The sequence below is a fragment of the Schistocerca serialis genome, chromosome 3 (genome assembly GCF_023864345.2).
Source record: "Schistocerca serialis cubense isolate TAMUIC-IGC-003099 chromosome 3, iqSchSeri2.2, whole genome shotgun sequence".
Lineage (NCBI taxonomy): Eukaryota > Metazoa > Arthropoda > Insecta > Orthoptera > Acrididae > Schistocerca > Schistocerca serialis.
The window spans coordinates 840,167,657-840,192,861 of record NC_064640.1 but is presented as its reverse complement, the minus strand read 5'-3'; the positions used below and the strand labels follow the sequence as shown (position 1 = coordinate 840,192,861).

At 41.6% G+C, this 25,205-nt stretch overlaps 1 protein-coding gene across 5 annotated transcripts in view; it reads left to right on the top strand.

The window, feature by feature from the left end:
• The window catches only part of LOC126470898 (ATP-binding cassette sub-family B member 6), a 151,763-nt gene that overhangs the window by 9,973 nt on the left and 116,585 nt on the right, over positions 1-25,205 (top strand). For all 5 annotated transcript variants that reach the window (XM_050098929.1, XM_050098926.1, XM_050098928.1 and 2 more), the window contains exons 2-6: positions 3,210-3,539; positions 6,871-7,070; positions 11,439-11,586; positions 11,686-11,869; positions 12,000-12,166. In XM_050098929.1, coding sequence (XP_049954886.1) covers positions 3,243-3,539; positions 6,871-7,070; positions 11,439-11,586; positions 11,686-11,869; positions 12,000-12,166 — 996 coding nt within the window. In that variant the 5' untranslated portion in view covers positions 3,210-3,242. The remainder of the gene's footprint in view (positions 1-3,209; positions 3,540-6,870; positions 7,071-11,438; positions 11,587-11,685; positions 11,870-11,999; positions 12,167-25,205) is intronic.

Here is a 25,205-nt window from a genome sequence, read left to right as displayed (position 1 = left end):
ATTTCTCACTGTATCAAATAAAGAAAGAGACTTCGTTAGTGTACTGTAGGTACTATGTAAATTAGCTTCACTAGCTCTGTACATCTGAAGTCAAAAGCGTACATTAATAGTTGTGCTTCATATTGTTTGAGAAGTCACAAATGGAAGTTCTGAATTTTGTTATTAAATTCAAAAGATAGTAGTTTTACCGTTTAAGTTAGTTGTATCTACAGAATTTTTTAAAAAGCTCTATTAATGGCAGTATGTTGAGCGAAAATCTTCAGTAATTATCACAAGACCAATACTGTTGACCAATAGCTTTACCAGTAAAGCACTGGTCACCTTGTCCAGATGCGTGATGGCTGTCTGCAACTATAATGCACACTAGTGCTTGTGTTTCACCTGTACATTACCGTACCAGTACAGGCACCTAGCAGCAAGTTATGACACTAACACTACTAGCTATGCAAAATCTGCAGCGCAGAGTCTGAACATTGTTCCTATAAAGTTTAGTGCCCATACTGGAAATAGCTATCCATCTACACTGGCTCAGGTAACGAAAGTTTAAATATAACCACCATGTATTGAGAGGTTTGTGTTTTTCTTATGTTGATGAGTTTCTTGAAAAGAGAGAGACAGAGTTGGAGATGGCGAATAGAGTGGGTATGACCTATTACACGCAGTTATATATAATTTACAATATCTGAAAAATACATGATTTTTGTAGTGTTTTCTCATTATTTGTCTTTATTCCTTACGCATTACCATCAACCTTGAAATAGTTCTCTTGTTGATGGGCTCTACACTCTTTAATGTGTTTCCCATTTTTAAATCTCACCGTTAGCACAGTGTGTATGACATGTTATGTTATATCTCACTTTAGAGAACAGAAAGGTAAAGTGACAATGTATGTAGCAGATGGACACAACATTTTTTCAGAAGTCAATGTGGTTGGGTGGATGAAAATACTTTGATAGGAATGATAAGTTTGTTGTGGTATCACAGTGTTCATGTATCCAATTTGTATGAATAGTACAGTTTTTTAAAGAAATTATATGTCATCTAATTCCTAAAATTTTAATGTGTTGATATGTATGAATATCATTTGGCAGTTGTGGTATGTAGACTGCGCTTCAGTACGTATTGTGTTGGTCTCCATGGACAAAATTCGCTTCAAAGCAGTCTGTCAATGTCCTGGTTTTCATTCAGAAGACATTTTTGTTTCCCGTGACATGACATACTGTGAAGAGAAGACCTACTTACTAACTTTCATGCTGGCCATTTTCAGTGTTCTACAAATGTGAATACCACAGATCTCTTACTGAGAAGATCTGATACCATTAAATTGTCTACTTGTCAGCATCTGCACATTGTAAGATACTCTGACGACATTTAGTATGTTTCTCTGCTACAGTTTGCTGGGTTAGTGGTTCTGTTTGACCATTTGGTTGATTTGGAAGTTCCCATTTGTAAAAGTGTTGTGTAGTTACGAGATTTAAAGTTTTTCAGGTTTGTGGTGGTACTGTACCACCGCTTCTTACCACTGTCACAAACATCCTTACCCTTATTATCCATTTCAATGCCCCATTCCCCCAACAACAGTGGTCGTCATTTCTTATCCTTCCACTGACATTCTCTCTCTCTCCCCTTTTGTTTTATTGTGTATGCCTTGCAAGGAAACATTACCAACTCGACTTCATATTTGAAGGAGAAAATGAACACCGGGAAGACGTCAACTACAGCAGTTGATCTCATATGAAAATTTAGTCCCTAATTCTGATAGTATGTGGCTGTGCCCTTCAGGAAGTATAGCTTTTAAATGTTGCACACACCAGTTGGGTGTCACTTATTCTGCCCCACCAAAGGCACCAAATTTCCGAGCACAAAGTGCTGCACAGTGGAGTGACAGCTAGAGCTGCCCTATTCATGGGGTCTTGAACACGAGGGAAGAGGAGGAGGGGGCAGGTGGACACATCTGCTTGTTATGTTTTGTAATCTTGTACAAGAATGCACATTTTTCTGAGAGAGAAGTAGTAAAGAATAGGAGTATGTAATACATCAAAATCATGCACATACACATGTAATACTTTTTAACAGTGGCCTCGTATTGATATTCTTCAGATAAAAAAATAAAAAAAACTCAAAAACCAATTAAGAAACCTAAGTAACTAAAAAAATAATTATGGAATGTGGTTCACGATTTTTGATTTAAAATTTAATCTTTCCTATCTTGTTGATGAATAGTGCATCTCTTGCAGATATACTTCCCTTTAACTATGTCAGCTTTAAAAACAAAAAAAATAATGCACAACAGTGATATTAATCATTGAATAGCACTGTGGTGAATCACAATATAAAAATGCTGCAGGTTAGAAACCCCACACTGTGACAAAATGAACAAAGCACATTATCAGTGTCAACAGTGTTTCATAAAGATCTTTACTCACTCCACTGTAGACTACATTGCACTTGGGCATTAGGCGGCTGCATTGGGGCATAGCAAGTGACACAAACAAACAGTGTGCTTGAAAGTTTAAAATCTGTACTTCCAGAAGGTCATAACTGTGTACTATCAGAATTAGGCACCAAGTTTTTGCTGAGGTAGGTAGAGTGACTGCTAGCGTAAAATGGGAAAGCCAGGTTTGGATCGCGGCCAAGCACAAATTTTCGTATATTACTAGTAAATCATATAGTCATTGTACATTCGTATTCACAATTTGCGAATACATCTCGTAATTTAATATGGCTGTCAGTTGTCAGCAGTGTCTGTTCCTTTAGGCATGAATGAATGAATCCATGCATGCATTTACTGCCATATGATGGTTTGCTCTTCTCTAGCACACTATTGACGTGTTAATGATTTTAATCGATGTAATTTTATTTTTCAGCTGGGACAGAACAGACAATTTCATTTAGTATATTTGTAACATATACAGCAAAAAGAAAAATGCCAAGTAAATATGTACAAAATTAGTCTCTCTCTCTCTCTCTCTCTCTCTCTCTCTCTCTCTCTCTCTCTCTCTCTCTCTCTCTCTCTCTCTCTGAACTGAACAATGTGGTACTTTTGTTACAACAGTGTTCAAATACCAGGACAGTTCCTATGGAAAGGTGTCAGGTTGTTTCCCCATTCTTGTCATTCTATAACTGTCTCTTAACATTTGAAACTTAGTTGTGGTAATTGTAGAAATTGTGATCTTGTTCATTTTTTTATTATCTGTAATTTTTTTCAGATAATAATAGCTGAGGCATAAACGAAGATCAGAATGTTGTACTGCCCACCAAATATTACTCTGAGCCAAGTATGGCTCCACCCTGGTCTGTCACCATGTTTCACAGAAACAGTTGCAAGCTGTGTTATCAGTGGACTGGTTTTATTACTAGGAGGATGGCGACTGAGACTGTACAGACGTTATGGAACATTGGTGGAATCAGCACTGCTTCCGAAGTCCAAGTTGTTTGTAATTCAGATTTTGTTAATGTTGTTTTTGCCAGTATTGGCAATAACTCGATTTGGTTTACAAGCCACTGTAATAAATGATGGTTGCATATATGGATATATGGTGAGTATCCCAGTTTTTGAGCTATTTATATCTTGTGTCAGCATATCTTGAAATTTATAAGAGACACCGTCCACATCACTCTCTCCCACTACTTATTTAACTTCTTATCTCATGTATTAACACAATGAGTATGTTTGTTCATCCTATTGGTGGATGTCCAGGGGTTGGTAGGTTCTAAGACAGAGCAGAATATTGAGATACACAAACAGTGTTTAAGAAACCTATTTCACGTAACTTTAATAACAGCAAGCCCAGACCACGATCCAAGGAAATTCCTTTAGATAGGCTGGTTCGATATACATGACGTAGACAGAGGCTAATGGACAACACTGAGACTAGACTGGCAGAACTCACTGTCAGACTGGCTGGATATTGGTGCAGCATCCTTTAGGACGGCTCCACTGAGGAGGCAGGAGCCGGAACTTTTTCTTGCCCACAGCCCAATATTTGTTTTGCCAATAGCTGGAACCATCAGCCAAAAAATGAGCTATAGGGTGCAGACCCATGTCCAGGGAAGGAGCATCTTCTTTCACTGATGGAGGTGCAGTGGCAACTGGAGATTCCACGGCGGCCCACCAGAAGATGGCAAGGTGAAAGGGGGGGGGGGGGGGCACTTCCCACTGCTGGTGTTCCTAACACTGCAACAATGGCAATGGTACTACGTTCACATCTGTGGCTCCCATCCAGCACTGGTGAGAAGGAGTTGAAGGCAGCTGAGGCTGTCCTTTTTGCGTGATGCACCACAAACTCGGAGGCGTGCTGTGTGTGGTACTCAAACTGTTACTCTTGTGTAGAATTAAGTACTCAGAATTGCAGTATGGAAACTGGTGGTGGTGGTGGTGGTGCCGTTAAGTTTGCTTGCACAGCAGTTCAGTTGTCATTTCCACGAGTTGCTGCATCTTGACAATCTGAGATACTGACAGTGCTTGCGCATGACTGGTCATGATGAAACACACAAAAATAATGCTTGCAAATAGAGCACAACCACTAAAGAAAGCACGGATTAGTATCACTAGAAAGAACAGCCTCTGAAAAGCACAAAAAAAGCAGTCAGTTGAAGGCCCAGTGTTCTGAAAGAAATACACACAATTAATACTTGCACCAGTTATTTGTACAGTGAGAAGTAGAACTTGGTAGTGACCAAACGTAGTTTTCCATTTCCAGATGTTTGGTTGTCTGGTGGTGGATGCAAAGGAGTGGGTGGGTTCCAAGATGGAGAGCAGAATAATGGGCTGCACCTGTAGTGTTTGATCACTTCTTTTACTGACCTTGAATAACAGCAAGTCCAGAGCACAGTCCAAAGAGAGTCCTCAAGAAATGCCATTTAGATAGCCACAATATCTACAGAGGCTAACTGACAACGTTTACACTAGACAGGCAGAACTTGACGAACAGATGATATGGGCATCCTTTTTGTCAGCTCTGTGTTGACACTGGCCCGCGGGCTGAAGGTGTGCCTCGGAGCTGGCCGCATGTTGGCACTGCAGTCACATGAGTTACTGCCAACTTCTAGATGTGGGCTAGTGGAGTGTGGTATTGATAGCGCAGGATATATTGATAGTACAGGATACCACAGAGAGGAAGTTACATTTTTTAAATAAATTAAAATGGAACATTGTGTATAATATTACACACAATTTGGTACTTAAATTGTAAGTTGTTTTAAACAGACAGTGAAAGTAGAAACATGTTCATTAACTTTATGGCTTCATATTATTATTTAAGTGAATGTCAGTACCTACGTTCCAGTAAACATTACTTAATTGAAAGTATACATTCCATCGTCAATACCCACCTTTGTTGGTTTTGTGGTGGTGCCTGACCTGTAAGTAGCTAGGTCAAATTATGATGGTGGAAAACATTTTCACCATCATTATTTTGCCACCGAGCAGAACAGAGTTGGTGGGATAAAATTTCTGATAATAATACTTTGTGCCAGTGTTTAAGTTTGAATTTAAAACCTGTCTGAAGTGTCTCATGAAATGAGGCCATGTTTCTCTGTTGATAGTGATCCATCTGTTGCGTGGGAATGTTACACAAAGTGGTCCCCTCAGTTCTGTTAGCGAGGGCTAGGTTGTATGTTGGTACCAGTTTTCACCGTCTCACTTTTCTTGTCACCAGTCAACATAAACGTGACACCACACTGCATACATATGTTAGTCACCTGTAGCCAACATTTACACTTCAGACACAATTCTCATACACTGCACGGAAAGGAGCTATTGAGTGTGGAGCAAGAAAACAGTTTCCATTAAAGCAGTTGACCAACTCTTTGGGCACTTTCAGCCAACAATGCCTTAAGTCTCCTTTCTTTTTTGTGTCTAATTGGTTTTGTTGAAAATGTTACTCTATTTCAATGGGTGTAAGTAACACACTACCAGTCTTAAACTGTGTATAGATTTACAGTTGTATAGGTAATGTTTATACCGTCACTTTTTCATTGCGAAGAGAAATGGGAAAGAACTTTGTGGCATTCTAAATAACTTGCACAAAAAAATGATACCATAACACAGAAACTGGCCAATAAGAATTTTTCACTGCTTATGTGAGAATATACATGTATCTCCTAAGTAACTAATAGAAATTAGACAACATTAAATCATAAGTTTCTGCTCCTAAAAGAAAAAAAAATATTTGGGTTTTATTGTTTATCATGAGAAACGTAAAGAATTGGGACCCATTCGGAAATGTGAGAATACAGTTCAAATCTGTTGCATTTTAAATGGCATTACGTGTATTGTCAAATTTCTTAGCAGACAATTGTTTCTTCTTGTGCTGTAAGTGTAGATTTGATGTTGATTAAGCTGGAAGTTCCTCCTGGGTCATGCCAAATGATCTGTACCTCAGGGAACTCAGATGTTGTAAGTTGGTTGTAGTTTCAAATCAGTTATCTTGACAGGTGCTGTTTGATTATGGTGAATAAATGATAAAAGTGATGCATTTATTCACCACATAAATGCATTCTGAAGAAACAGTTTCTGTACCATGTTCTTTTTGTATATTTTTCTGATGTGTTCATGTTTTGGGCATTGCATTTTGTATGAACCTTATTAAAGTCACATTATCTTCTATGATATCTTGAGTGCAAAAATGCAAGAAGTCATGCATGGTGCAGGGACTGGTAGTTCACCTTCAGTCTGTTGTTTACGTGTAGCTAGAAGGGCTGACTATTGTCCCATTACACATTAGTGATAACTTGACTGAGGACAAGTACAATGTGAAATATCTAGAAGTTGAAGTCTGGGACAGTCTAATGGGGAAGGCAGGCCATTTCTTTCACATATATGCACAAGTCCACATTACTTACTATATATTTATTATTTTATTACAGATCCTTAATTGCATTTCTGCTGTAGTGACATACGGTTTTGCATTGCGCCTACTCATGGATGAGCGTAATTACTTGTTACCATCAGTTCCACCGTATGGCCACAGTCTTACATTGCTGCTGTTTTGGAGTTTAACATTCGTGAAGGAAAATATTGTATTTGTTGACATACATAAACTGGATTCGTGGTTTGACTTTGCAAAGTAAGTTCCCATGCCTTAGATGTAAGAATTAATTATATAGAAATATTCAGTTGTTCACCTCCTCTTAATGCTTTCCATCATTGTTTTTGTGTCATGTCTTAAGTGTTGATGTGATTACATCTCTCTCTCTCTCTCTCTCTCTCTCTCTCTCTCTCTCTCTCTCTCTCTCTCTTGTTTAAGAATAAGATATTCTTCATATGGATGCAGTGTTTACAGCCTGTCAAAACCCATGAAGCGTGTGGTATAAGATTCAGGTTCGTGTCAATGGAGGGTAATGGTCTGTACATCCTATGCATTTGATAAGCTGGAAGTTCCTCTTGGGTCATGCCAAATGATTTGTACCTCAGGGAACTCAGCTTTGGCTGGATATGTCTTTGGGGTACCTGGAGTTCCCGAGCTGGGGACTGTGAGCTCCAGCAATCCTTTTAGCCATAAACTCTACATCATTTGGCAGCCACCAGGGGACATGATGGTGGACTGAACCTACTAATCCTAAGAAGGAAAGAGAAAGAAAAGAAATGGAAAAAAATCACTCCCAGTGATTTGGGTGGAATACTGGTTAGTATTCACACCCAGGCACCAGAGAGGTCATGGGTGGCTAATCCTCCTGATACCCCCAAGGGGCTCGTGGTTCTTTCGTGAATTTGTGCTTCGTGCACAGGAGGCCTGAGCTTTTGTGGCCCATTCTTCCTTCCCAGGCTGGATTTTGTTCCCAAGGCCCTTCTCTCCCTGTCATTACTCCTTGCCTTCTGCCACCTTCCCCCCTCTGTGTTCTTACTTATGTCGACCTGGATGCCCTCTTCGTTGCTTGTATTCCTTCTGGTTTTGTTCCCCTTGCCTTTTGCTTTTCCTTTTCATCCTTCCTTTATGTCAATTTTGGTCCCCCTGTGGGGTTTGACCTCCACTTCTAAATTTTATCTCCATAGTGTGAGTCATTTAGGGAAAACTCTGTCCCTAGCATCTGTGGCATGGATGCCTCTCCCCCTCTGCCTCCCTTCTTCTTTTTACCATCATAGACCCCCTCTGCCTCACTAGGTCACCAGCTCATGCAGCTAGTCTGTGTGGGGAGACTGTTGAGTACCCAGCGGGCTGAGCCCCGTTACAACACAGGAATCTCACTTCTGATACGTGAACTGTTGCCTCCCCGCGTGTTCCAAGGAGTAGTTGCTGGTCAAACTCGGCAATGGCCTCTGTGCCAGACAGCCCTTGCTGTGGCTGGGGGGGCACCCATGGGGAGAGCCCCTGATCAGAGTGGATGGTATGAGGGTGGATGCATTTCTTATGAAACACATCAATCTCCAAAAAACTGGTCGTTCTTCTATGGCCATCTCTTCGGTTGGTAATGTATCATTTAAAGCTGCCTCTTATGACACTGTGCCTTCCATTCCCCAGCTACACCCTTGGAGGAGGGCCAGTCTTGTCAGCTTGGGAGGGTACACTTACCCCACAACCTGGTCTGCACTAGAACAGACAGGGACATGTTCACCACCACCAAGCCATTATTTTTTATGGAAAACATTGAAGATAAGTTTGGCAAAGTGGGGTCTCTCAGTAAGATGCAGCCAGGTTCTCTGTTGATGAAAAGCATCCTCTGCTGCCAAATCTACAGCTCTTCATGCCTGTGACCATCTTGTTTTGACCTGTTGTCTATTACTCATCACCAGTCTTTGAATATGGTTCAGGGAGTCATTTTTCATAGGGATCTCATCCTTCCAACTGATAATGAACTCTGAGCCAATCTGGAGTGACGGGGTGTTCATTTTGTTTGGTGTGCTTAGAAAGGTCATCAGGACAATTGCACTGATACCGGCACGTTTAGTCTGGCATTTGAGGTAGATACCCTCCCTGTGAAGGTCAAGGCTATGTGTTATTGGGATGATGTGAAGCAATGCCATATGTTCTGCCAGCCATGAGGTTTTTTTTTGTGCTTGAGTTTTGGGCACACTTTCCCACTGTACAATGGACCCTCTGTGCGGTGAATGAATGTGGACACCCACCCCACGAGAGGAGCCCCTGTGTTCCACTACCCGTGTGTGTTAATTGTGACAACAGTCACTCTTCACACTCGCCAGACTAGCTGGTTCATGAGGAGGAGAAGAAGATATGGAAGTATAAGTCCCTTGATAATTTGTCCTACACTGAGGCTCATCTGAAATATGACAGACTTCATGCTGTGTCGATGACCTCTAATTCTACTCCTGTTACGTCCTTCCCCTCTCCTCCATCATTACTCCAGTGCTGCACCTCTTTCCTCCCCCTTTCCCCTGTGGTTCCCATGCCCTCCCCTCCAGTGCCACACACCCTTATTGGCCAGAGAAGTGTCCCCCCTTCTTCGGTGCCTGCTGGTGATGGGGTTCCCTGCCGGGACCCCTCCCATCCCTCTTTGTCTCCCAGGCCAGAGGCCTGCTACCACAACTTGCTGTGGGTCACACATTCCATGTGCCCCAAGGTTGCCCATTCTGTCAGTTCTGGATCTCGCGCAGAAACCTGCTCTCCCTCTGTGCCCTTCCCTTCCTGACTGATAAAACAGAAGGGCAAGGAGAAGAAACATAGGTTCCAGGAGAAGGCCCCTCCGGTGCCCTCAGAAGTGCCAAACTCTCCCCTTGGAACCCTAGTCTGACCTCTTATTTATGGATGCACCCCATCCTCATTGGTTATGAATGTTGACCTGGCAGCATGATTGGCCCCAGCCCATTTGCTTCTCATTTGGATTCCCATTCAATGCTTATTCAATGGAACTGTAATGGATACTACTGTCACCTCTCGGAGTTGCAATCCCTTATTTCCTTTTACTCAGCAACTTGTGTCGTTCTCCAGGAATCTTGTATTGCTGATGCTCACTCACTGACCCTTTATGAATTGTGTGCTTTCTGTTGGAAAAGGGGTGGCTCTTTGCAGCTCCCTGTGGTGTTCGCATGTTGGTCCATACTGATGACGTAAATACATGGATCTTCCTTCATACCACATTGGAAGCAGTTGCCGTCTGGGTCTGCTTGGACTCTGTGGTCATGGATTGCAATCTCTGTCTCCCTCCTGACATGTCACGTACACCTGCTGCCCTAACTGCCCTCCCCATCCCTTCCCTTCCTCCACCTTCTGGATTTTAATGCCCATTACCCCCCATTGACCAATTTCTTGCAGCCCATGACCTAAGTCTTCTTAATTATGATTCCCTTACTCATTTTAGTGCTGCATATTGCACTTTCTCTGCCATTGGTCTTTCGCTCACTTCCCGCCCCTCCCTCAAACCTGGTTATGGATCCATCCATCCCTTCCTCCCTCCCTCCCTCAAACCTGGTTATGGATTGAAGCCCGCATCATCAACAGCATTTTCTAAATGTCAGCACATCTTAGCAGGTACCATGGAACTATTCAGAAGTAGCTTAGTACATAACATGCAGAGAAGTGAGCTGTTAGAATCAGCAAATCCTAAATTCATGAAAGATTCATTATAATTTTTTCACCTGTAGGGGGTCGTTAGATATCTTACTGCTTGAAACCATGAAGCTTGGAGTCATTACATCACCTTCTTGAATCTGTCTCTGTTGGAAATCCTTGAGGGTGATGCCACATTTTCTGGGTGAACCACCTTTGAACTTTCAGTGCAAGATTTTGTTGCAACACCTTTAAGCCTACACTTCAGTCTATCTTTTAAAAACAACCATTTAATTTTACAATATGACAAATATAGAATAAAATCGCCACAGGAGATTGAATTTTACAACTGCAGCAAATAACTAACCTGAACTGAATACACTGAGGTTTGAGAGTGATGCACAAATTTGCTGTGCCAAATTAGACTGTGGGCTGTAATCATAACCTGAATTAGGAAGTGGACTCTGTGCTGTGTGGAGCAGGTTTATGTAGCCTCAGGTGGTTTCTTAGAATGGTTTGAGGTGATTGTGGAAAAGGAGGGGGGGGGGGGGGGGGGTGAGAGTGAGATTACACACACACACACCTATAGATCTTAACATTTGTTGGAGTGGATGATTCCTTCACATTTTTATCAGTGGTCAACAAGCCACAATTTTAAAGGTTTTTGTCTTATTATTGGTTGAATATTGCAATAAAATCTTCACAGGTTTCTTGCCTCATGAGATTATAGTGTGGACACAAACTTTCGGAATCTGAAAATTGCTTTCACAGACTTTGTCTCAAGATGGCACAAGAGAAGAGCATTTTCAGAACATTGTGCTTACAGTGCTATCTTATACAGCAAGTAACGTGTGGAGATTTCATTGCATTAACATGCCACAAAAACCCCTGCAGACAACCATGAAAATTTTGAAAACTATGAATAGTTTTTTATTATGAAATTATCAGAATGATGATATCAATGACAGTGACTTTTTTTCCTCTCATTTTCAGTTTATCTGAGAAAATTGAGTTGGTCTTATTTGGTTTGAGGTACACAGGCTGTTTTGCACTTTTTATTCTTGGGTTCTGTGCACCAGGCGTTTTATCACCATCAAGTTACTCTCAGCTGCATTCTCACAATGACCTACGTATCTCCATGGTAGGTTATTGTGCCATTTAACTTTGATTTAGTGAAAGTATGTGCATGTATGAGAAGAAACATTACTATTGTAATAATATTAAATGTTCCCTTTTACAGGGAAATGACACCACTTCTCAGGGTTCCACATTCAGGAATTTTTGGAGTAAGCTAAAGAAACTTTTCCCATTCTTATGGCCAAAGAAAAGTATTCTGCTGGAACTGAGAGTAATTTTTTGCTTACTACTCCTAGCAGGAGGCCGTATTATAAATCTCTATGTCCCTATCTACAGCAAATTAATAGGTTAGTATTTTCTGTCCCTCAAACCATGTTGTCATTTTCATCACATATATCATAATATGGTGTAGCAAGTAAGTTAACAACTAACTGTGTACTATATTTATTAGATCATGTGTTGGGATTTTTGTTGCAGTTGACAGCATGGCAGACGAACCTGTTGTGTTTCGTTGGGACTATATATTAACATACGTAGCATTTAAGTTTCTACAAGGTGGAGGGACTGGAGGAATGGGATTATTAAATAATTTACGGTCCTTTCTGTGGATACGTGTTCAGCAGTACACTACACGTGAAATAGAGGTTTGTTACTGTTTTCTCACGGGTGTGTAGCATGAGGTATTGTTTTGTGTCAGTATAACATAAAATAATTGTAACAATCAAAAATATGCTTATGTGATAGAGTGTAATGAGACATGATACTCACAGTATACATTAAAATCTATACTTTTATATATGTTTATATGTGTCTATGAAAAGCTGTATACAGATTAGAGAATAGAAACAGAGCAAGTATGGGCCTCATGACGAGAGTTGCATATATTAGAAATAAAGGTGCCACTTGTACATTAGTGCTATACTGGCTTCATCCTTGTTGCTGTAGTTACATATCATGAGACTGAGGAGGGTTTTGCTGCGGTTGTTTTCTACTTGTACTTGTTGACTGGTCCCCCTCTTACTAAACCATGCAGGTGAAATGTAGCACAAAATTTGAGTGCATGATCTTGCTGTTGTAGTGCTGCACTGACAGGGCAAAAATGACTGACTTTAGAGATTGGATGGCCTCCAATGAAGCTGTATGATGAGAGACTGTGAAGGCTGTTAGACAAATTTAGCAACTCTTTCGTGGTGTATGGGTTAAAAAGTATAAATTCACAAACTTGAGGAAAACACTACACTATGTCTGGGCCTAACCAAGTTGTCAACAGTGAGTTCTAATGACCAGCGAGCTAACCTGTCAAAACCGTACACAAGTCCAGACCAACAAAGCCTTCAGGAAGTGGGGCATAAAATAGGGCTACTGGGCGTTGGGGGTAGGGTGCAAGAGATCGAACAATGCATGGGGCTGTTGTCACTGCAACATCTCCACCTGACTACACCGATTTATCAGGGTGGTGTGGTATGCGGCTAAGAAATGTGAAAGAGCCTCACCTACTGGCTTAGTTTGCCCCACCAATCGCATTTGGGTCTTAAGCAACCTGACTGTCTACTCTGCCTTGGAGTTACAAGCTGGGTGGAAGGGAGTGGTGGTTAGATGACAGATACCATTGTGACAACAGGACGCCTGAAACTCCGGTGCTGTAAACTGGAGGCCATTATCAGAGACCAGCATGACTAATGCACCCTTTGTTGCAAATATAGTTCTGAGTGCCCTAATAGTAGATCTTGCTGTTGTGGTAGACACCTGTGCCGTATATGGAATATTGGACAGGGCGTCCACCAGTGTCACCCAAATTTCCCCTGGAAAATTACTGGTGACATACACGTGCACTCTATCCCACAGCTGGGACAGTTGATGCCACCACAAAAGATTTCTGGGATGGTCCACCTGGTTCTGTGATAAGATGAGACACTGTCTCACTGCACATTTGATATGAGTGCTTATCACAGGCCTGTGTACATGATGTCAAGCTAATGCTTTCAAATGAAATGTGCCCCAGTGAGAAGAATGTGACAACTGGAGGACCTGTGGACAGAGTGAAGTTGGATCTACAATGTGGCACTTGTCATTCTTCATTGTAGGCAACAACACTCCCTGACATACATTAAGACGTTCTTTCATACTGAAGTAAGATGGAAAATTGGGATGGGTGTCCTAAGGAAGGTGCACGAGTCATGCTGATTGAACCACTGCAGCAACACTGATTTGTGACTTGCGGCTGCTGCTACTTCCTTGGTGGTGATGGGAAAATCTTGCAGTATTGTGTCTTAATGAATAGTCAAGCTCAAAACAAACTGTTTGCTCCCTATTAAACTCCGCATCAGGACACGTGGACAATGAACCAGCATTCGCATGTTGTGCGATGGTTCAAAAATGAATATCATAAAAATAATTGCTAAGGAATAATGCCCAATGATGTAGTCTCTGGCCAGTCTTGTCAGGAAGTCTGGCTAATGATACCAACAGTTTATGACCTGTGACCAAGTGAAATTATAGCCATGTAGTAGAAAATGAAACTTCTTAACACCATAGGCTATGGTTAGTGTCTCTCTCTATCTGGGAATGATCCGTTTGGGTGGGCGAGATAGTCTTGGATGCGAAAGCAATTGATTGCTCTGATCTATCTGGATTTCTGTGGGACGGTAAGGCACCAATCACATATTGTCATGTGTCAACAGCCAGTATTAAGCTTTTCTGTCGATCAAAGGAGTGGTGTGTAAACAGTGTTTGTCACAAAAAAGCTCATTGACAAGCATCTTACCAAACAAATTTCACACCTTTCGTGCAAAGTTGATTGAGAGGTTGAGAGAGCTCTAAGGCATTTGGCATGAATTCATTGTAATAGTTGATCTAGCCAAAGAATGACTGCAGCTTCTTTAAGTTCAGAGGGATGGGCAACTGAGTAATAGCTCTGATGTGGTCACAGTGGTTTTAATTCCCTCCTTAATTAAGGAATGTCGTAAATACTTCACAGTGGATGCAAAAAAGTACACTTTCCTAACTTAACAATGCGGACCACTGTCCTCCAGTGCCTGAAACACTACCTGTAAGTTTTACAAATATTATGCGCCTAGTGGTACCTGTCACAGTTAAATCATCCAGATAAGTTGCACACTTCAGGATATGACAAACTCTCTACTCAATAAAATGCTGAATAATCCCAGGGGCTGAGCAACACCAAAAGGTAACTTGGTAAACTTACATAAGCCAAATGGCATATTGATAACGAGCAATTGCTGTGACTCAGCATTGAGGGGCAACTGCAGATAGGCATCTTGCAAATCAGTATTCAAAAAATAGTGCCCAACAGCCAGTCTCCCCAATAACTCCTCATTATGAACAATTGGATAAATGTCCCCCTCACTCTGGGTGTTAATTGTGGATTCAAAATTGCCACACAACTGAATTGCTGCATTGAGTTTTTTAACCAGTACCAATGGTGTTGTCCAGTGGCTTGATGCTACAGGTGAAATAAGCCCTAATTCCTGTAGTCTGTCTAATTCAGCTTTAACTACATATCTCATAGCAAATGGGAAAGTGTGAGCATGGCCAAACTTTGAGGTCGCTGGTGGCTTAAGCTGAATGTAAGCCAGAAAATCTCTCACTTTACCTAACGTTGGCTCAAACAACTGTTTATCACTAAATTAACATGATCTGCAGCTTTGAAATTAAATGCCTTAAGTGTTCAGTCCAAAAATATTCGATGATGAGGCAGAATCGACAACTAATAATTCTCGTTGACTGGCACATTCTTATACACTCAAAAAGAAGGAATCACCACAAAGGAATTATCTATATATGACAGAAATTGGTAGATGAAATGTGTGTGTTCAGACAAACAAATGATTAAAATTTCAGAAAAAAATTCATGAGTTATTAAAGAGAGAGGGCTTTACAGATTAAGCAAGTCAGTGATGCATTCGTCCACCTATGGCCCTTATGCAAGCAGTTACTCAGCTTGGCACTGATTGATAGAGTTGTTGGATGCCCTCCTGAGGGATCTCGTGCTAAATTCTGTGCAACTGATGCATCAGATCATCAAAATCATGAGCTGATTGGAGGGCCCTGCCCATAGTGCTCCAAACTTTCCCAGTTGGTAAGAGATTTGGCAAACTTGCTGGCCAAGGTAGGGTTTGTCAAGCAGGAAGACAAGCAGTAGAAACTCTTGCCATGAGGAGGTGGGCATAATCTTGCTGAAATGTAGGCCTAGGATGGCTGTCATGAAAGGCAACAAAATGGGGCATAGAATATCATCAATGTGTGCTGTAAAGCTGCTGTGGATGACGACCAAAAAAATCCTGCTATTAAAAGAAATGACACCACAGACCACCATTCTTGCTTGTAGGGTCATGTGGTGGGCGAGTCAGGTTGGTATCCCACCACTGTTTGAGACCCCTCCAAATACATCTTTGCTGGTGATGGGGGCTCATTTTGAAGCGGAATTTGTCGCTAAAGGCAATTCTACACCAGTCAGTGATCATCCGCATCATCCTTACAGCACAGCAGTACATCGACAATAGTCTGTACCCTGTTTTGTTGCCCTTCATGGCAAGCCATTCTGGACTTACATTTCAGCAATATAATACCCGCCTGCATATGGTGAGAGTTTCTACTGCTTGTTTCGTGCTTGCCAAACCCCATCTCAGCCAGCAAGGTCGCTGGATTTCTCCTCAGTTGAGAGCATTTGGAGCAGGGCCCTCCAACGAGCTCAGTATTTTGACAAGCTAACGCACTAATTGCACAGAATTTGGCACAATATAGCTCTGGAGGATATCCAACACCTCAATTAATCAATTCCAAGCCAAAATAACTGCTTGCATAACCAACGCCTTATTGACTTGCTCAGTTTGTGAAGCTGTTTCTCTTAAATAAATTGTCCAAGTTTTCTGAAATTGTGATCATTTGTTTGTCTATACACACAAATCACTTCTACAAATTTCCATCCCATTAGGACAATTCCTTTGTACTGCATTTTTAAAGTGTATTTTACTGCCACAACCAGTTCACTCTTTGGCAGAATTAGTTGGTGATTATAGGAAACCACTCTTTCTGTAACTGCTTGTGATGTTGTGCTACCCAACTCAGGATATGTAGCCAAATCGACCGGTGAGGCTGCAACCCTTTAATCGAGCTGAAACTTAACTGCGTGTTCCAAAATAGACAGTTGCAGCTAAACTTAAGACCTGTTTGTCAGGTACGTGAGCTCGGCATGGGAAATGGGTCAATAGACAACTGGTCGACATTGTAGGAGAGACACAGTGTAGCAGAGATGACGGCAATGTGGCCCCTGCACTCACACTCGAAACAAGTGTTATTTAAATACAGACATTTTTGATACTTGTGGGCGGTGTGTAACTTGGATGAGCTCTACAATCTGAGGAACTGTGCAATGCTGAGGGCCGGTCATGCCAACCGGAATGAGCCCTACAATTTGAGGTACTACCCAATGCTGAAGGAGGGCAGTCGTTACCATCTGCCATACCAGACTGGGAAGTGCGATAATCACTCCACCTTTTACATGAAGACTGATTCGGTGGTGGGGAAAATTGATTCCTGGTATCTTCCTTATTAAGTTGCTTCACAGGGCAGTAGAAAGACTGCTTTTTAATAACTGAAGGTGGATCTGGGCATGTCGGACCCTAGAGAACGAGACCCCACTGTGTCATCTGATGATTTACTATGGGAAGAACTACAGTCCATTTCCAGTATGTGCCACTTGTTAACAAAGTCTTCCTGGACTGCCATAAACAGTTAACTGTGTCACATAAGCGAGAGACAGGTCATGAAATCTTGTTGTTGTTGTTGTTGTTGTTGTGGTCTTCAGTCCTGAGGCTGGTTTGATGCAGCTCTCCATGGTACTCTATCCTGTGCAACCTTCTTCATCTCCCAGTACCTACTGCAACCTACATTCTTCTGAACCTGCTTAGTGTATTCATGTCTTGGTCTCCCTCTACGATTTTTACCCTCCACGCTGCCCTCCAATACTAAATTGGTGATCCCTTGATGCCTCAGAACATGTCCAACCAACCGATCCCCTCTTCTAGTCAAGTTGTGCCACAAACTTCTCTTCTTCCCAATTCTATTCAACACTTCCTCATTAGTTATGTGATCTACCCATCTAATTTTCAGCATTCTTCTGTAGCACCAGATTTCGAAAGATTCTATTCTCTTCTTGTCCAAAATATTTATCGTCCACGTTTCACTTCCATACATGGCTACACTCCCTACAAATACTTTCAGAAACGACTTCCTGACACTTAAATCTATACTCGATGTTAACAAATTTCTCTTCTTCAGAAATGCTTTCCTTGCCATTGCCAGTCTACATTTTATATCTTCTCTACTTTGACCACCATCAGTTATTTTGCTCCCCAAATAGCAAAACTCCTTTACTACTTTAAGTGTCTCATTTCCTAATCTAATTCCCTCAGCATCGCCTGACTTAATTCGACTACATTCCATTATCCTCGTTTTGCTTTTGTTGATGTTCATCTTATATCCTCCTTTCAAGACACTATAAGGCCTTCAATTGAAGTGACTTGTCTGGAGCTCGCAACTGCTACGGTCGCAGGTTCGAATCCTGCCTCGGGCATGGATGTGTGCGATGTCCTTAGGTTAGTTAGGTTTAAGTAGTTCTAAGTTCTAGGGGACTGATGACCACAGATGTTAAGTCCCATAGTGCTCAGAGCCATTTGAACCATTTGTCTGGAGCTAATCGAATTATTACATCTCATGTAAAAAAATCGGTGTAAGATAAGCCACGCTGACTACAATCAAACTTACGTTCTCTATATGAACCCTGCAACTCTGGTCTCCATCCCATGAAAGACTTGATAACTTGATAACTTGCTTTCATCACCAATTTTTCTTGCGGCCTTCTGCCTCAACATAAGATTTACCCTCAAAATGTGGTACATGACTTGTCAAATTTCAGTGAAGTGGGGTCCCTATGTGGACAAAGCTTTTGCACCAAATCATAAAGAAAGGAGCTAGAAGGAAGGAGAAAGGGACTCATATTTACAGAGTCGGCGACATTTCTTACCTTGCAGTTGAGCAAGAAATGTGTCGGGCATTGTCCCATCTCTCCATACCTACATCAAATGGTCCAAAAGCTGGAGGGTGGGGAACTGGAGTTGGCATCACGTGTTGCTGCAGTTGCTTTTGACATGGTCACACTGCAGAAGCTCTGCTTGTTGTTGCTGTAGTTGTTGCTGCTGCTGATGTAACTCCATAAACTGATCATCCGTTATGGTGTAACACGACTGATGCATACGTGAAACGGACTTGTCACCACTTTAGCAACTTCCTACCAGAGTGTGGGTTAAAAAGTATGAATTTGCAAACTGGGAGAAAAATGGCGTAGTATGTCAGAGTCGAACCAAGTTGTTGATACTGAGAGCTCTAACGACCAAACAGCTAACCAAACAAAATCATACATGAGCCAGAATGGTCAACAGTGCACTTAATATGATGGGAGTGCAAACTGAGAAAGATGTACCCCTAAACAAGCAAATGTCTAAGTGTGGCAGAATATCAGAAGGTCAGGCTTCTAAGCAAGCCAACACAAAAGTGACTTGAATTGGCAGCCATCTTAACTTTGCGCCTCGGAAATGAAAGGCTCTCCCAATACACACAACATGGACAACATGGGCATACACTGTTGGCGACTGCTGTAACTAGTTCGCTGGGTTCCAGGACCGTTGGTTTTGCAGCCTTTATTGGCATGGCATTATCGGCAGGCATGGATACCAAAATGCAATGCAGTTGCAGATGTGCCCCATGAGAGGAAGAGTGATGTCTGGAAGAAGTTAGATGCCACAGTCCACACTTTGGACAGAAAACATATGAAATTCATTCAGTGCAGACAAATAATAAATTTACAGCAGTCTTTGAAATTGCTCTGCATACATCTACATCGATATTTCGCAAGCCGCTGTACGGTGCGTGCCAGAGGGTACCCTGTACAACTGCTAGTCATTTCCTGTTCCACTCGTAAATAGATTGAGGGGAAAAAAGATTGTCTATATGCCTCTGTATGAGCCCTAATGTCTTGTATCTTATCTTTGTGGTCCTTACGTGCAGTGTATGTTGGCGGCAGTAGAACTGTTTGGCAGTCAGCTTCAAATGTTGGTTCTATAAATTTTCTCAATAGTGTTTCTCGTAAAGAATGTCTCCTTCCCTCCATTGATTCCCATTTTAGTTCTTGAAGCATTAATAAATCTAGCAGCCCGCCTCTGATTGCTTCAGTGTCTTCCTTCAATCCGTCCTGGTACGGATTCCAAACACTCATTCGGCATTAAGGAATAGGTTGCATCAGCATCCTATATGCGGTCTCCTTTACAGGTGAGCCACTCTTTCCCAAAATTCTCACACTAAACCAAAGTTGACCATTTGGCTTCCCTACCACAGTTCTCGCATGCTCATTCAATTTCATATCACTTTGCAGTGTTACGACCAGTTATTTAACCACCTTGACTGTGTCGAGGAGGACACTATAGTGCACGTCATTTACGACGGTGGCCGAGTTTAGGTTCGTTCTGCGCATCTGACATCACAAAACATAGTCAGCCAATGAACAGAGAACGATGTTGCCAGAGCTCGATTGCGGTGCAGAACACGGACGAGTGTCTGCAGTTTTGGAAACGTTCAGTCATAAATAAAGTAATTGAACAAAAGCAATGTCTTGATAGCAGACTTTATTTTATAGAAAGTTTGGAAAAAACATTCTTTATACCAATTGCTTCATATTCTATTAATTAATTAAACCAAACAAGCAATAAGCCTCCTAATTCAGGCGATAGCAAGGAAAGGTGTTTGCATCATTCTCACGAACCGCTTTTTCGCTATAACGAACAGCGGTAATTGTTTATTTCCTATTGTACTTCGACGAAACATCAGTAATTCATAGTCCTACAAACAGTGTTTGTCGGTATTTTGCGTGATGTTTTATAGTCCTCCACGAGTTCCGTTAAACGACGAGCTGCATCAGCGTAATGGTTAAGGTGATTGGCTGCTACGTTCAAGGTTCAGAGTTCAAACCTTGTTCGGTGCTTAATATTTTCTTTGCTTAATATTTTCTTTATTTAAAAACAATATCGAAGTGTCTTACATCATGTATTTTATTCGTTTGAATGTAATTTTTTTTTAAATTTGTAGTGCTTTGTCTCTTCATTATGATCATAAGTTTTCGGTTTTTCTAATTTTGTCCTCCAATATTTCTTTTCACAGCAATTAAAAACAATGAAAAGGCACACATACAATATTCATGTTATCTGTTTTGTTTGTATATCTTCTCTTCCGCAGTCGCTGTTTTATTATTCATAGTGAGATATATTCTTTTGCGACAGTATCAAAAGTATTATTTAGAGCAGAATTTCGGCTCGTACTTTGCCGAGCTACTTGATTGTGTGACGCAATTCTTTGCTTCGCTGCTTTGGCAAAATCATATTCAATGTTTTTGCCGACCTATGCTTTGGCAAGTATTTGCTGTCCGTTGCGACAAACACACATTGTTTGCGCACTGCACCTCACTGACAATAGATTTTAGTTTCTATGTTTTATTATGTCCACAATTAAGTTTTTTGTACTTTGCGAACTTTGTTTTAATCAGAACGTTTTAGAAAAAAGCGAAATGACTCTGGTGTAAATAAAAGTTTTATTACAGTCGCGAAAGACTGAATATTTCTCAATATTACATACGACACCTATCTGGTACTTAAATTAAATGAGATATTATTATACAGTAAATTTTATATGAAATTTAGGTATCTTCTCCACATTTCATTCTCAACATAGTGGCAACTAAAATCGACCATATGGAAAGTATACACTATGGACTTTTACCTCTGCATACTCTTCAAAATTTCGTGCAATGGTTTACTACATTTAATGCTGCACAATAACTGTGTTGAACATCAAAACAAAATTAAGTCATTTATTGGGGGGAAGGTATCAATCAAGAAGATGCGTAAAAATCAAATTTTTGGGCCAAATGGTTTTTGTGAAATCGAATGATAAGTGTGTCAAAGCAGTCGGAACACCATGTGTCTGCACAGGCGAGCAGTGCAGTGATGACAAAATTGCGCACAGCACGGAATGCGGGGAGCACATCTCTGTAGCAGCATAAGGGTTAATGCGGCCATGGTGGTTTTACTTCATAAACTGCGCGCTCCCCCCCTAAACGTAAGTTTGCGAACTATACTATACTATACTATACTATACTATGGCGCTGCTTCTCTTGGCGCGTGCGTCGTTTGCAACTGGCAACGCAGCAATCTCCCACGTCTGGGCGGGCGTGTGAGAGCTGCCAAGATAAAAGAATTGAACTATAGTAATGCTGTGTCCAAACATTACAGATTTGTTCTTCATACTCATCCTCATTAACTTAAGTTTTTCCACAGACATACATACATATATATGTACATATACATACATGTGTACATACTGTGATGGCTCTTAACCTCACATTATAACAGCCCAGCCCTGTTCCATAATCACCTATTTTTGCTGTTATCATCTGTAAAGCCAACGATGTTCCTTCTATATGTGCCTCTGACCATTGCTGGACAAAGCTCCTATTTCTGCTGTGTGATCAAACACCCTGGCTACTATGGTGCTGGCTAATCTGAGCTAGACAATAGCCTCACTCCTAGTGACACTTCCATCGACATAATCTTGATCAGTTCTCTTCTTCTCCTCGTCGACAACGTCAGAGCTCGGTCCCGCACGTGCATTGTGACAGATGAGCCACGTGGCTACAAACTTTGCACCTCAGATGGGGCAGTACTCAGTGCAGAGTACATTCTTAGAAACCTGTTGCAGTGTATTGAAATACCGTCACATCATGTTGTCTCTACCCCTGCAATGCATCACAGTAAGAATTTGTTTTCCCTGCAAGAGACTTCAACTCGCCCCACACCTCATGGTGACAAATCTGTGTTAGTGGTGATGAACAGTACTGTGTGTGGGGTTGATGTTTCTCATGTCCCCACAGTACTCTGTGCATCATGTAGCAAGATTTTCTGTTTTCTCAGCAAGAAACTTCAATCCAATGCATCTCTTGCAGCAATGAATTTGTGGTGGCAGCTGCAAACAAATGCCCAGTGCAGTGGCCCAGTTGTTTCAGTAAAGTGGTCGTTTCTGTCTTCAACCTCTAGCTTATATTATTTAAATTGTTCAATTTAGGTAGTAGGGACTAATTTCCTTTAAAACCTTATTTACCCTCATCGTGCCGGATGAAAATATACTCGTTGATGCAAAAGTGAGTTCTTTACTTTGTTCTGGGAGGAGACCGAATGGATATTAGTTCACTTTATTATAACATAGATAAGAAGAATTACTTTATTTTGTACAATCCATTTCCACAGGAATGTCAGAAGTAATTATAATTGCCTCTTAATGTTAATGCATCACTAGATTCAGACAAAATCCGAGTCGCTCACTTGGAGTACATTTAAAAATTACTTTCATGTGGATTTCTGCATAGTACATTGATCTCATTGCTGGCGTATTAGAAGATGACACTTTTCTCTCAGTTGACGATCGGGGACTGGGATGAGTGGTACTGTGCTTAGCCGTAAGTAGAACGGTAGTTACAGTGGCACAGCAAATCATTGGTGGGTGTGACTATGCTGATGTCGCTCGTTTTCCAGTGCGGCTCAGAGTGACTCTCTCTTCTTCTGGTCATATAGTGAGGTACTGACCTTGCTTTGGCACCTTGGTCTTGAGATGAAACTGGAATCTGAGTTTAATAAGAGTATAAGGTGACTTGCTTTTTTTAAAAGAGGTTCCATGAGAAAATGTTAAAAACAACATTTTCTGACCAATCAAAATTAGGAATTTGCCTAAAAAAGTTAACATTATAAATGTAGGAAATTTCTGGTAGAATGTAAACACTTTTGGATTGAGAGAGATTCATCACCCACACAACCTCCACAACATCCTGGTCCATCCGTATATCACTCCGACTCCCAACCCCTGTGGGGAGTGGGAGTCCCTGTGACAGAATGAGGTAAAAGACCTGCCCAATCCACCCAGCCCCTCCTACTCTAGTCATATCACTGGCTTATTGTACCCCGTTGGAGGCCTGGCAACCTGTGAAAGCAGCAAAATCCTATATTGACTTTGCTACAAATACTGCACCACCCAGTGGTGCATCCTGCAACTGAGAACAACCTGCTCCATTTCAGTGGTTGCTTCACAACCGGGGCCATTTGCACCCTTCCCTGCACTACCAGCTTCTGTGAACTAAGTAGATGGGAGTTATCCTTAAAACTCATCCTCCGATCCTGTAATCGTCCTGGTTTTAATCTCAGGGAACCCACTGTCCCCATCCACACCCTCCACCTAATAGTTTGCCCATCATCTGTCCTGTCACATCTCCACACCCCTCCTCCCCCACCTCCTCCGATCAAGGTGGTTCAGTGGTTAGCACACTGGGCTTGCATTCGAGAGGACGACAGTTGAAACCTGCATCCGGCCATCCAGATTGAGGTTTTTCATGATTTCCCTAATTGCTCCAGGCAAATGCGAGGGCTGATTTCTTTCCCCCCTCGTTGAAACAATCCAAGTTTATGTTCCATCTCTAATGACCTCGATGTCGACGGGACATTGAACCTTAATCTTCCTTCCTTCCTGTCGCCCCCACACAGCTCATGTCCCCACGTCACCTTCAGTGTGCATTCCTTCTCACTGTCTACTAAAATTGTGCATCATATGCATAGCCCATATATCTGCCACCCTTGCATCCTGCAATCCTAACCAGTTAAGTGGCTGACTCCCTCTGAGCCACTAGCCACACACCCCTCCTGCCTCCTGCCTCCTGCCTGCTGCCTCTCACCCTCCCCGATTTTTTAAGCCGTTGTAGCCTTGTATGATGGTGATGTTCCATGGACTTGTCCTGTAGTATGCGAATCAAACAACAGATGTAAGCCTTCTCACACTGACACAATTTTATATATGCCAGGCTTCCTAAGCCCCAAATCATCTTCCACATATAATCTAGCAAAGTGGGCAGAACACACTACTAATGTTAAAACTACTTAAAGTTCTTCCAGTCTTAAATTATATGCCCACATCATAAGGAATAAAGGCCACATATCTAGTCTCCTCATAATGTACCTTTGGAGAGGGTCCAAACTCCATAGCCAAACGAATCTGCTTCTAAGACTTTCCAATTTCCTTAGAAACAGCTATCAGACGTGCAAATTCTTGCGTTAAATTGTTCGTGTCTGAAATGGCATACTATCTGTGTACCAGAATCTTAATGACACGGCTGCATTGATATGGTGGACGGTAACTCTTAGCATGTAGGTACCAATTGGTGCGAGTTGGCTTTAGGTAAATACTATGTCCCAAAGTCAGTCTCGCTTATTGTAAGCATCCCATCACTTTCAACTTCCATGGTAAATTTAATGCTCAGATGAAGACAATAGTGGTTCTCTAAAAATCTGTTGAACATCATGTCCCTGTGACCAGACAAAAAACCAGGTATCGTTTATGTACATCCAGAAGCAAGTTGTTTGCAAAACTGAAGTCCTCAGTGCTGTATCCTCAAAGTCCTCCATAAATAAATTGGCAACTGTGGGTGATAAAGGACTACGCATCACCATTCAGTCACTCTGTTAAAAAATGGTGCTATTACGAGGCCAGTTCAATAAGTAATGCAACACATTTTTTTTC